The sequence below is a fragment of the Etheostoma cragini genome, chromosome 21 (assembly GCF_013103735.1).
Source record: "Etheostoma cragini isolate CJK2018 chromosome 21, CSU_Ecrag_1.0, whole genome shotgun sequence".
NCBI lineage: Eukaryota > Metazoa > Chordata > Actinopteri > Perciformes > Percidae > Etheostoma > Etheostoma cragini.
In genome coordinates this window covers 18,701,981-18,714,905 of record NC_048427.1, presented here as the reverse complement: position 1 = coordinate 18,714,905, position 12,925 = coordinate 18,701,981, and the positions used below count along the sequence as shown (strand labels likewise).

Sequence of the window (12,925 nt, the reverse complement as noted above, 5' to 3'; positions counted from 1 at the left end):
CCCCCCCCCCCCCCCCCGCCCAAGTAATATCCCCCAGTAGATCTGAAATATCTTGCACCTTTTTCTTCACTTTTCTCTTAGAAGGAGAAATGGTCTTGAGAAGACCTACGTACATTATTCTCCAAAATATAAAATTTGTGAAGTAGAGGCTCAATAGAGAATGAGTACAACATCCCCGAAAGAGAGGATCCATGCCATGCCCCCCCTCTGTACATTAAAAGGCACAGCCAAACTAACGATAAAATTAGGTCTATACTCTCAACATCACTGCACAATACTTGGATCTTTGCTATGATACCTGGGCTGAACAGATACTGGTGTTAAACCAGGTCAAAAGCCCTTTGGAAAGACCATTAATTCAATTCAAATTGCTTTATTGGCATGAATGTCAGAAATAACAATACTGCCAAAGCACCAAGGATGATAATGTGAGAAGAAACACATACAATTCACTGAGTAAACTAAAATATATACATTTAAGATGAAATAAAAAAAAAAAATCAACAATAGTATCAATCAATATATACACTAAAATCTATAGTGTCAAAAGTAAGACTGAAAACAAAGACAGAAGCAAACAAACAACTGAAGTAGAGGACTAGATGAGAAGAATGTGTTGGATTCTAAATAGTTTGAATGCTTATTGAAGGTTGCATTATACAAATAACCACGTTCAAACGGTTATTGCTTTGTTTTTATTATTCCAAATCCAGTATTATGATTACTATGCTTTTTGCTATGAGAACACAATCATTTCAGTCTGTTCTACGTAATTATGATGTGTGTGTATTGTTCAACCAATCACCTTGAAACTGGGTGTAGAGGTACAGCCACGTGTTTTTCCATTTTCCTTAGTTCATCCCGTCGTTTCTTTCAGCTGTTATCTCTATCACTGCAGGCACTTGATGCACCCAAAAAGCAACATTTAAGCTACAACCAAATAAGAACATGTTTGTTCTGCCATAGGAAATGTGATGTGAAACTGCTTGACACCTACTTGACGCGTGATTGGTAACAAAGGGCTGTAGGAGGTTACGTTGCCCCATCCGTAGTTTTCAATGTACGCCTGCAGAAAGAGGTCCAGGGTCAGACAAACTTGGGTGACCAACTGTGGTGTCTCTAGAATATTCTACCACAAATCAAGTCCTATATTCCAACTGCATGTCGTGGGACCCCTCTTCCTGGAAAGAATCTAGAGGGCAAGCTTTGAGCCCAACATGTTAGGTCTGCTGCTGGTTGCACCCTGTCTCGGCTCTCCTCCCCTTTGTCTGTCCTTGATTGCAGGAGTGAAGCCTGGTGTGCGGGAGTCAGGGTTCCAGCTGCAGCTCATCAGATCCAAACACCTCTGCTACCATTACCCGGTCAACCTACCAATCTTCGTCAGATCATAGTTTAGACAACAACGTTAGTCTAGTTGCTGATACTACCGTTGGATTAGTTTTGTGAACCTGGCTTGTACTTATAGGTGTTTGTCTACCCCAGTTTCCGTGAACCTGACTCCCGCTTCCCCCTTCACTCCTGCCATCCATTATCAGACACGGTTCCACTCATGTTCTGCACCCTGGAATTACATTGGACTAGTTTTGGACTTGTTTTCTTTCACTATTGCATCCCCTGCATTGGATACTGGAATAAACCTATTAGACCTATATTTCCCAAACTTAGGGCCGGGACCCAAAATGGTTTGCAGATCCGTTTTATTGTGTCGTCAATTGAGTAAAATGCATATCAATGTTATGTGAATGAACGTTCTTTTTTGCTACACTGGTCTTTTCAGCTCCGATGCTGTGGGTTTTTTTCTCTCTCTCTCTCCTCTCTTATCCTAGGAGGGGATTAGAAAATGAGTTGAGAAAGGGGTGAGACCCAGAAAGGAGAACCTTTTCTAATGGAATAAGTATACTTCATATACATTTAAATTCATGCTTTGTTCCGTCTTTTGTCCACAGTTTAAAAATGTCGATGTTACCATGATTCATGGTGTATTTTTGTAAATTTGGGTCCCATGGAGACACTAAATTTCTCTTTTGGGTCTTGAGCTGAAAAAGTTTGGGAACCACTGTATTGGACTATCATTCTGGTCTTTGTTTTGTTTGCATTTGGGCTCAGCCAGTTCCCCCACGTAACAAAGAAGAGTAAACCGTGGGGAGATGAACTCCACATATTACATGTTGTCTCTCAGGCCGTGGCACGCACTCACATATCTCGCTGCTTCTCCAGCGCTCACACTATTGAAATACCAATATCTATACCCAATGAGCAAGAGACTGAACTGATGAATGATGATATGTATTAACCTGCCGGGCACACAGTCTGGTCAACATGACCTCTCTCATCACCTCTCTAAGTTTAAACTTTAGAGAGGATTTTACTGTCCCTGTAAGAAATGCTTGTAGAAATTACGGTTAAAAAAAACTGTCATAGCATCAATAAAAGAGGGTAAAATCCACAATAGCATATCACTGTTAAATACATTAAATTACCTTAAATCAAGACTTAGTATATAACTTTCATTTTTACTGTCATATGTAGAAACCTTAATTTTACTGTGATAATCTAATTACAGATTATGCTGTTTACATTTAGATATATGGTATAAAAATGCAAAAAAAAGTCATGTCATTTGTATTTCATTGTAGTTCATTTTATGTTTTCTTTTAGATATAAGAACAAACAAATATCACTTTAAAAGTAAAGATGTGCACCTATTGTGTTTCTACTCCTAATGTTACAGCGAGCGGCCACCACAGCGACTCCTGGGGAATATCTCTTCTTGAGGAAAAAGAGAAACTCTGCAGAGCTTGTTCCAGTCTGAAGGTTTCTTAATTAAAAAAAATATATATATATATATCTCAACTAAATAAAAAAATGTAACGGCGCTCTTTTGAAGGTTTGTATCAATGTGAAGTCAGTGCATTTAACATGGCCATGTTGAAAGTTAAGAGTTTAGGTCAATTTATATTGTTGTTGTCAAAAGTTAATTATGTTAAGTAAATGTTTAATGTTAACGTTATCTGTAATTTCCAATAGGGTTTGGCTGCACCCCTGTACTGTGGTCTTATGCTGTTTTCTGCATCTGTACAGCACTTAGTTGTAGTATATAAATAAACTTTGACCTTGACCTTGAGTACTAGATTTTCTGGCCTAAGTGCTGGATCTGCGCCAAAACGTACTACTTGCATCTGAGCGTGCCCATTCTGTCCTGAAATATAGCAAAGAGCTAGTCCAAAAGCAGTGTTAATCAGTCCATCATGACATGCTTGCCAAATGACAACATAAGATCAGAAATGAGAATGTATCTGCAGGATGAGGAAAGAAGTAATGAGCTGCTATAAAAGATGTATGTTGCGCAATGTAATAAAAATTAGAGGACCCAAAAGACTAAAGCCACCAATACAAACACTCATCGGGCAAATCTGAACTCAGTAGAGAGAAGTGAAGATGAAAGTGTCTTTCCAACCACTGCTTGTAGCTAAAACTAGCAAACCAACTAAAGATTGAGCATTATTGACAAAATGGAGGAGACGAACACAGCAATCAAGGAACTTACAGGCCAAGTGGCATCACCGGTAAAAACTATCCAGCACGAGAGACAAGCGGGTGACAACCAAGTCAACTTACCTGTGAAAGCTCCAAGGAGACCAAAAAGACAGTGTGTAGCATGTCAGCAAGACAACGAAAACCGCAACCATTGTTTCAAATGTGGCAGTGACACACATTGGGCAAAAGGGTGTAGAGTAGGGAAGGTACCAAAAGTGGTGGGAAACTGGCAAAGGTTGTGACTGGGGGACACGCCATAACCTCAATAACAATGTCCAAAAAAGGACAACACCCAATCTTTACCCCCCGATAGAGCCTCTACATCTGCATGAAAGGCAAAAATTGACCTTCTCCTCAAGCTGTTACACCTTTTGAAGTCAAATCCTCTCATTAAGATAATGACTGACTGACTGACTGACCGACCAACCGACTGACCGACTTTCAACAAAGCCCTAGCTAGCACTGGACTCCCTTGCTAGCACTAGGCTCCCTAGCTAGCACTAGCCTCCCTAGCTAGCACTAGACTCCCTAGCTGCTTCTCAACTAGCGGCTTTGAGTGGTTTTGTATCGTTGCTAGAAATTTAAAGGGCAGAGGTGATGTGTGTTCTTCACACGGTAAGCCAACACAATTATACGTTTAGCGTTACTGACAAAATAAACAATTTGTAGAGATTGTGGGATTTCCCGACCAAATAAACAGCGCACATATTTACACAAAACTGCTTTGCTAACCCATTGCGGTGTAACTAAGATATCAACAGCTACCATTAATGTTACTGCCACTGTATTTTTATTAGGGAAAATTAGGCTTAGTCTGGCCTGGAACACAACAGACAACAACATGGAAAGATTTTAAGAGCCATTGCAAAGAGGCAATTGATGAAAAAATGAGATGACACTAGCTGAGACAAAGAGAAGCAGGTGGTGTGAAGCTGGCAAACAGACATCAAAGGGGGCTTGAGCACCTGCTTGAACACAGCTTTCCTGTCACAGAGGTGACCACGTCTGACAGTCAGACATCAGCACCCCCCCAGCACCTACACCAGTTGATTTCTGGACTTGTGTGAAAGTGGGAACAACACTAAGCCGCCATTGTCTTAAGTTTACAGCAAATTCGCCAAAAGACAAAAACAAATAAAGCCAACTTGTATGAGCTACTAGCTAATGGAACTAGCTATTGGCTTAGCTAATAAGTTAGCTTAGCCAATATAGCATAGCCATATAGGCCCTTTGTACTGTACTTAATGGAGACATTACAGGTACATACAGTTATCTAATAACGTCCTCCCATTCCCCACATTGGTATGAAAATGATGTTTTAACTAATTAAAATGCACTCATTTGCATATATTTGACAAGGCACTGCAAGTGAATAGGACTAACAAAATATCTAAAACATGTCACTGCAGAACTTCCCCACTTAATTATTTATATCAAGAGTCTTTTCCCCTGAAATGGTATGTTTAAATATGCAGATTAACTTGTTTGGTTAATTTAGCAGAAATCTACAAATGCAAACAGCGTGAAGTTAAGATATAAATGAATATTTGGGTTTTCCTTGCATTGGAGTAAAAGAAGACATGGAAACAAAATGGACCAAAATCTAAAAACTGACCACTACATGAAGAAAAGTGTCCCTCCTTGAACAGTAACTTCATAATTTGGATCACAGGCTCCTCATCTTCAGTAATTACTAAGCCTTATGTTAGTTTGTTGTACGCTGATAGATCTTCATAAATCACAGACATCCCTCCAATCAAATGTTTCAAAGTAACGACTAGTGACCCTAACCCTAGCAACTACTTTCTGGATAAGAGAAACACATTTCATAAGCTTTCTTGTAGCAGAGGAGTAAAAAGGTAAAAGTTGGTCTACCCTCATCCTTAAATGGCTGGAGGAACTTAATATCCTCAAAGGGTTCCCACAGTGCTAACATGAAGGGGAAGAACAGGTGTTCAGGCCCGACTGCTTCAAGAGCCTTTTAAGTACCATGTGGTGCCCAGGCCTGCAATCTGGTAGTAGCGGAGGCTTGCTAAGAGCTCACCAGATGCCACTGGTTATTTTGGATATTTAACTAAATTATTTAAACTCTTCTCAGCCTCCTCACAGAGCTGGGCCATACTCATGAAACATGTCAAAACACTGGATTTTCTGATGCCCAGGCAGCTGCTAAGTAGATGTGCGAGGAGCTAAATGTGGAAGCCGAGCTGAACCAAAAGAGCGGCTGAGAACTACAAGAAGGCCCTTTGCTTGTGAATCTCCAGATGAGCCTATTGTTGACACACATCTGTCTTTTTTGATGTGGTAGTGGACACAGCTCTTATTTTGAAAATTACCATTCAATGCCTTACCTTCCTGTAGGGCTGTCATGATAACCGCGTTACAGCAATACCGGCGGTGACGCAACACCACCGCGGTGATGACATCGTCACCGCCATCACAGCATTTTTTTTAATTACTTTTTTGTTGGCAAAAGTTACAGGAGAACAGATGTTTGATATGAAATACAATGAAAGCAATAATTATTGTGTAATTATCCTCATCGAGTGTCTATCCTGTATTCAAGAGATTATAGAGAAGTTGCTCGTCACTTTAGCTTTGGAAGGACAGTCCATTAAATAGTCTGTAGGGGATTTCTTATTTGTGTCAGATTATTATAAATTATTTCTAAAACGAGTCAACGGCTAGCTAGATCTTCTAACATTTCAATGTAGACAGCTCGAGAATAGAAACAGTTGGATATCAAGCCATACCTTTTGTACTCTTTCCGACATTTTTTATTGACAATTGGTCCAAAGCAGTCCATTCTGCAGTACGTGAACGGGGCAGAAACTTTGACGCGCTATTTAGGAAGCTCAGCCATACGCTGTTCTTCTACCGGACGCCTTAGCTTCCTGCATTGAACACACTTGTGTGTCAGCTTTGCAACCAATGATGCAACTCGTGATCCAGAATCCATTTGCTCTAATCTCCATTTGAGTTTGAGTTCAACCTTGATGGCATACTTGAGAATGATGCGACAAAACAAGCTGGGTGATATGTCATTGGGTAGAAATGCGCGGGTGCCTAAATTCTTCACTAAGAGATGTTTCAGTCTTCCACCAACACACAGCATGCCCTCTATAAGAAAGGGATCAAGGCTATAAAGGGGACTAGAATGTGAATGACTTTCTCCTGTTTCAAGTGTATTGCCTTATCCAAGAGATTGTCTGTTGGAGTGTACCAACTCTGCACAACAGATTATTCTGGGATGGACTTTTTTTTGTTAATGCTTTTATTCTGATGTGAACAGGTAAGAGAGCGGGATCTCAAACTCAACAATGCAAAACTGGCAAATCATGCTGAATCTAAGAAAAAGGCTCTGATCCAATTAATACATTCAGTTTAATGTCCCGCTGCCAATTGATTTTGTATCCAGATAAAAATCTGAAAAAAGAAATTTTAAGATATTTCAATGAGAAAATACACACTTAACAAACAACAGCAATGGCTTTTTTTCAGTGTACTTTCCTACAAAACTGAGCAATAATTCAACTATGGCTCAATAAAAAACACATTCTGAAATAAAGAATGAATGATCAAAATAATGTAGTCATATCTGTGGTGAAAAGTTCACACATGCCCTCAACTTGTTTCTCCAAACTCGTCAAATGTGGATGTTTGGCCAGTGGCTGTCAGCGTCTGATGCAAGAAAACAGCACCCTTTGGTGTGTGTGTGTGTGTGTACACACACTCAACCAACGTACCAGGGAGAGCAGCATCTAGAAGGGGTTTAGCGAGTAGTATGTAAGAGGGGAAATTATAAATTATGATAAACCAAAGTCCAGTGCGCTGTGTAACTGTATGCTGTGCTGAATAAACTAAGTAGAGCATACTAAGAAATGGTCCAGTTTTTATTTATTTAGTTTTCTTTGTTTTATCTATCCGATATTACCATTGTGTATCTATTGTCATTTTTCCTTGTAACTTCAACTCGCCTAATGTACTACAGATGGAAATTAGCCTTCGGGCTGCAATGTGGCATTTTCACGTGTACTGTTATACATGTTATTAATGTGCATTGTCCTGAAATATTAAATAAAAATACCTTTAATTTAAAAAAAAGCGCAACTAAAGGGAAAGGGGAATTTGTCTCTCAAATGACAGCCACCCAGAGGCCTGAATCGTGGAAACACTTTTACCACAAACATAAAAAAAACAATTTGAATCCTCCTTTAATAGATTGAATGAATACTGAATGATATTTTACATAAGGAGAGTATCTGCTGCTGATTATCAGCGAAGATCTAAATTCAAGATTTTCTAATGTACTAAATTTAACGGCAAAGATCTCGAGTCTACTCACCTGAAAGCACCGTGAATATGGCGGCGAAGGCGTTAAGCTTGAGACCGTCAATGACATTCCCCAATTGACACACCTCTATGGACATGAGGATTCCTCCGGTAGCCAGCAGGAGGATGTACAGGCACTCTGCAACAATGCACAGCCACAGCACGCCTACGGAGAGAATTAATTATAGCAAAGGAATAGCAAAGAGGAAAAAGGGGTGAGGGTGGACACGGTTGAGTGAATTATGGAGGGGGTGTAGGGATAGGAATTGAGAGAGATGGGGGATGGGGGATGGGGGATGGGGAATTGAAAAAATAAATATGGGTATGTCAGGGCGAAGGGAGCGAATTGGAAAATAAAAAAGAAGGATAGGGAGGAGAATGAGACAGGAAAGGTGAGCCGGTGACCTTGTCACCCTTTAACCTTCACAGTAGGAGAAAAGATACATGATCCATCAACATCCTGAGCTCAGTTCCCTGTGCGGGGTAAGCCAAAATATCAACAGATATCAAAAAAGGAAGCTGTGATGTAATTGCATATCTCACCCAAGGGCAGGTAGTTATTATGTGGTTAAATAATCACAAGGTGGACGAAAGTAATATCCCTGTCACCGAAAATAGCTCAGCATGAATTATGAATAGAGTTCTTCACCTTAAAAGGTCTCGAAACAAAGATTTCTTTGAATAAATTCATAGGAGGGTGTCGAGGGTAAAGAGAATGTTACTATAAGACATTTAAAGTGTTAAAACAGGCAGAAATGAAGTGCATTCCTTAAAAGTATTTCCTCTCATTTCGCTTTGATATATATAATATTTTAATATTATGATACCAGCATGTGGGCATGGAGGTGAAATTGCAGCAAAAGAGACTTCAAGTGAATGTGCAGTAGTTAGAAGTGCAGTAGTTATAATGCATTTGTTGGGGGACTATTTTCAGCGGTGGATGAATTCCGGAGTATTCACGGCAGCAGGTTTGTTATCACCTATTAGGGCTTTTGTCATTTTTTAATCTTTTCGTCTAGCATCATCATCAGGTCAAGATTTTAGTTTGTCTAATAACTTGTTTTTTAACCCAATGCCCTCATAATTAATTATTAATATAATTGGTTCCTGGCAGCTGTTCCTTGTGTAATTTATTGGAAAATAATTAGAGCTGGTCATCGCCAATGACTATCAATTCACAACACCCCGATTCGATTTATTCAGATTTAATTCAATATCAATTAGAAATTTCAGTTGCAATAACAGTATTGAAATTCAAATCTTGAAGAAATAGTTATTATTCCAGGTTCATACCGGCACACACTACTGAATTAGTGGTGGACTGATATATTAGATTACATAATTATTTGTCCCACAGTAGGGAAATTCCCTTGTAACAGCACCAGTGTTTCCAACCAACAAACACACAAACAACAGGAAAACAACAGATAATGTGCAAAAAGTACTGAATGAATGCAAAGTGGCATTATTTTAAAAGTTTTTAAAGTAAAGTAAGTGAAGTAGCCATAGTATGAAAAATATTGCAATGCAAGTAAGTGATGAGAAATTAAGAAATGATATTGAAGTGTTACCATAATGTAAATGATATGAATTGTATGCGTGTCAGTGATACTATATTAAAACATGTATGCTTACCTCTTTCATTTGAAGGTGCAACATAAAGGAAACTTCTGCAATTTTCACCTGGAAAAGATTGATTTAATTGACACTTAATGACATTATAACCACAACTGGAACACGCCGATAAGTGAGACAGGAACAGGTTTTACTGTCAAAAGGACAAATGCGTGTGGAGACAGACACTCATGGGGTCCCAGTCCTAGATCCACAATTGGTGACCCATGCAGCTCTCAGTGGCTTTATCTGGAGCTGGCCCGTAAATCAGTTTTCCCACACAAGAATAAAACTTCGAAGTGGACTTAATCAGACTATAAAACCCTTTTTTGCAGTGACATTAAAAAAAGAGCTGATTCCATTAATCGGCTGACAGGAAGTTACTTAACCCTCGTGTTGTCTTCCTGTCAAAATTGAAAATCAACACTTTAGTTGAGTTTTTTAAAAACTTTTTCTTCTTGTCTTGTTTTCTTGTTTTTGTCCCTTTTTCAATGTGTGTCCCTTTTTTTTACATTTAACACTACGTAACACTAACTTATTAACTTTAGTTTTACAGTTATTTTTGGAATTTATGGTCAATAAACCTCATTTACAGGAAATTATACCTAATGTTTGAGTTAGAAAAGCAGAAATTAGGAAGTATTTAGGCTAAAATTAAAGGAATGTACAGTATGTTGATGGATAATCACAGACTGGAATATGTCAACTTTTACTCAATTTCAAAACCAATTCAATTTGTTTTTCATGTGGTGTAAAATTGAATAAGACGCCCCAAAATGAATAAAAGCAGAGACTTTTACTTGGCAAAGAACGTTGTGTGGGATCAATCATGTTATTTGGGGAAATTAAAAAGAACATTGATATAGGACCACGGGTCAATTTGACCCGAGGACAACATGAGGGTTAACCTAGTTTGTGGATGAGATGTTGATCAGACAAAACATGATATAGACCTATATGTCAATTTATTACTATAATTTATTTTTTTAGATGTTATGGACCTCACCTCCTCACGCTCAGTTGAGTAAAACCGTAATGCATGTAATATCTGTAGAGGCGCCACAATAATCTATTTTTTTTGCGTTCAAAGTTGATGACCAGGTGTAAAGATTTGATGTAACTTTGAAATTAATTTCTCAAACATATCATGCAATCTAGTCCGTATTAAAGCAGGATTGGTTTTTATGGTGGAAGATTTTACTAGAAGCAGGACTTTTTATGGGTTACTGGATCGACGTGCTTCTGCGCTCCGGTCCCAACATCATTATTTTTTATTAATATTATTATTTTAATTTTTTATTAACGTACCGATCATGTTGATGTTCTGCTCGCAGGAGAACCAGATGCCGGTGTGAAACTTCCTCATCATGTACTTATCCTCCCCGGTCTCCCAGGTGTACTGCACCAGCCGCGTGTCGTTGACGTTGGAGCTGTTGAACCTGATGCAGAACGACTGCTTGGCGGTCACCGGGCCCGTGCACAGCGGCTTAACCACTTTGCGCGTGCCGTCGCACCAGTAGCTGGTGGTGAGAGCCAACACCGCCAGCAGCAAAGCAAGGAAGTTAAACGTAAGAGCCAGGGACGCTCTCCGGCGCCTGTCAATCCCCATGGTGGCGACCAGTAGAGTGAAATCCCCTAATCTAATCCGTCGTTGGAACGATGTCGTCTTTTGACGATTTCTCCTCAAATCGTCATCATCCGATTAATCCCGGTATTATAACAACGGGTAATTATCGCGGCACGTCTGGCCCCTACAGTGTGCCTGTCACATCTGCTCCTCCCGTGCAGCTGACTCATTTTGTAGGCTGCCCCCATCACACACACACAGACAGACACACACACACACACACACACACACACACACACACACACACAAACATGGAAGGGGATGAGCAGGGGAGCTCATGTAGTCCTCCCGAGGGTTTTTTGATGGACTGCATTTAAATAACACTCTAAAAGCAACAAAAAAAAACACAAAATGTTGCTTTTCTTTTCCAACTTTATTCCTACTTGGTAAGCTATTTCTTTTTTTACGCAGCTGCTTTTATTCAAGAAATGTTCATGCCTTAAGGTACTAATTAGTACTGGAACCAAAGCGGAATGAGACAGATCACTTGCATCAAGTCTATTAATTACTTAACATTGCATTACACACATTACATAATATATAGGTTTAATTTCCTTTCACAAACCAGTTCAAAGGTGGGCTCTCAAGGCCAGGAATATGAGGGGCCGTGTAGGCCATATATCAAGAATTCATGTGAGGCGGTGCGAGAGAGCAGACAGAGACAACCCCACCCAGGGAATATCGTCAGGAGAAGGATTTTAAATACTAATGAGTGATTTTAATCCTAATTACAAAGTTAGTGATATGTTGAAGGTCACACAAGGATACAACGCAGCCAGAGATGAGGTTCAACTTTTAATTCAGTTTTCAAACAACAGTTTAAACACATTCATACCAAAAAAGGAAGAAAAAAAACATATGTAATTGTGCTGAGGCTTACTAGTGGATGGGGGGGGGGGGGGGGGGGGGGGGGGGGGGGGGGGGGGGGGGGGGGGGGGGGGGGGGGGGGGGAGTATGAGGACAGTGTGGGATCCCAGGGAACACACAAAAAACACACAACAGTGGACAAAGCGAATGAAAACGGGGAGACACACAGCACACCAACACCACCACCTTTCGGCTCTCAGCAACTAAAAGGGGAATATAACAGGACACACACACACACACACACACACACACACACACACACACAATTAGCAGATTGGAATAGCAGTCGTCTCCTAATTGGAAGGCTGTGATCCGATCCCAGTCCTGGACTAAACAGCCACTGGTGGTCTTAATGGTAGGAAGCTAACCCAACTCTCCAGGGGCTCCAGTCCGGTTCCTAATGTTTACAGAAAACAAATCCAATTTAGCCCCATAGAGCTGGTGAGGAAGCCCAACCCATTTAGTCCACATACCCTTCATGCAGACCCAGATCCGACCCAGCAGGAGGAAGCAGTAATAATACTCGGTTCTCCTTCGCTGTGTTCCCTTGGCGAAGTGAACGGATGGACCCACCAGCTGAAAATCTGTGAACGTTCGATACAACAGCGGATAGCAGTACAGGGATGAGTGCAAAGGCAGCCAGACCACCAGCCTACCTGTAGTCCAGCAGACCACACTGTTAGACTTTGCTGTCATTTCTACAGTTTCTTACCATCATTTTCTTTTCCGGTTCATTACTGTAATAAACATTGCTTTATAGGTAGTAACATTTCATTTACAGTGATTTACTGTATATTTTGAATTTGCGGTAGTCCCGGAGTGAGCAACCCGGATGTATGGCGCACTTCCGTCAACACTAGTGGCTTTTAGGCAGGGTACCGCTGTTCTGATTGGTCACACTCATTCTGATACTACACTCGTAGTGCTACACATGCACATACTCAACTT

General features: G+C 40.2%; 1 protein-coding gene across 1 annotated transcript in view; it reads right to left on the bottom strand.

Moving 5' to 3' along the window:
• Positions 1 to 11,240, bottom strand: part of LOC117937430 (germ cell-specific gene 1-like protein) — a 17,598-nt gene extending 6,358 nt beyond the window's left edge. Inside the window, exons 1-3 of the mRNA XM_034861404.1 lie at positions 10,792 to 11,240; positions 9,505 to 9,552; positions 7,883 to 8,035 (exon numbers count right to left, since the gene is read on the bottom strand). Of these exons, the coding sequence (XP_034717295.1) occupies positions 7,883 to 8,035; positions 9,505 to 9,552; positions 10,792 to 11,092 (502 nt within the window). The 5' untranslated portion in view covers positions 11,093 to 11,240. The remainder of the gene's footprint in view (positions 1 to 7,882; positions 8,036 to 9,504; positions 9,553 to 10,791) is intronic.
• Positions 11,241 to 12,925: the final 1,685 nt, after the last annotated feature.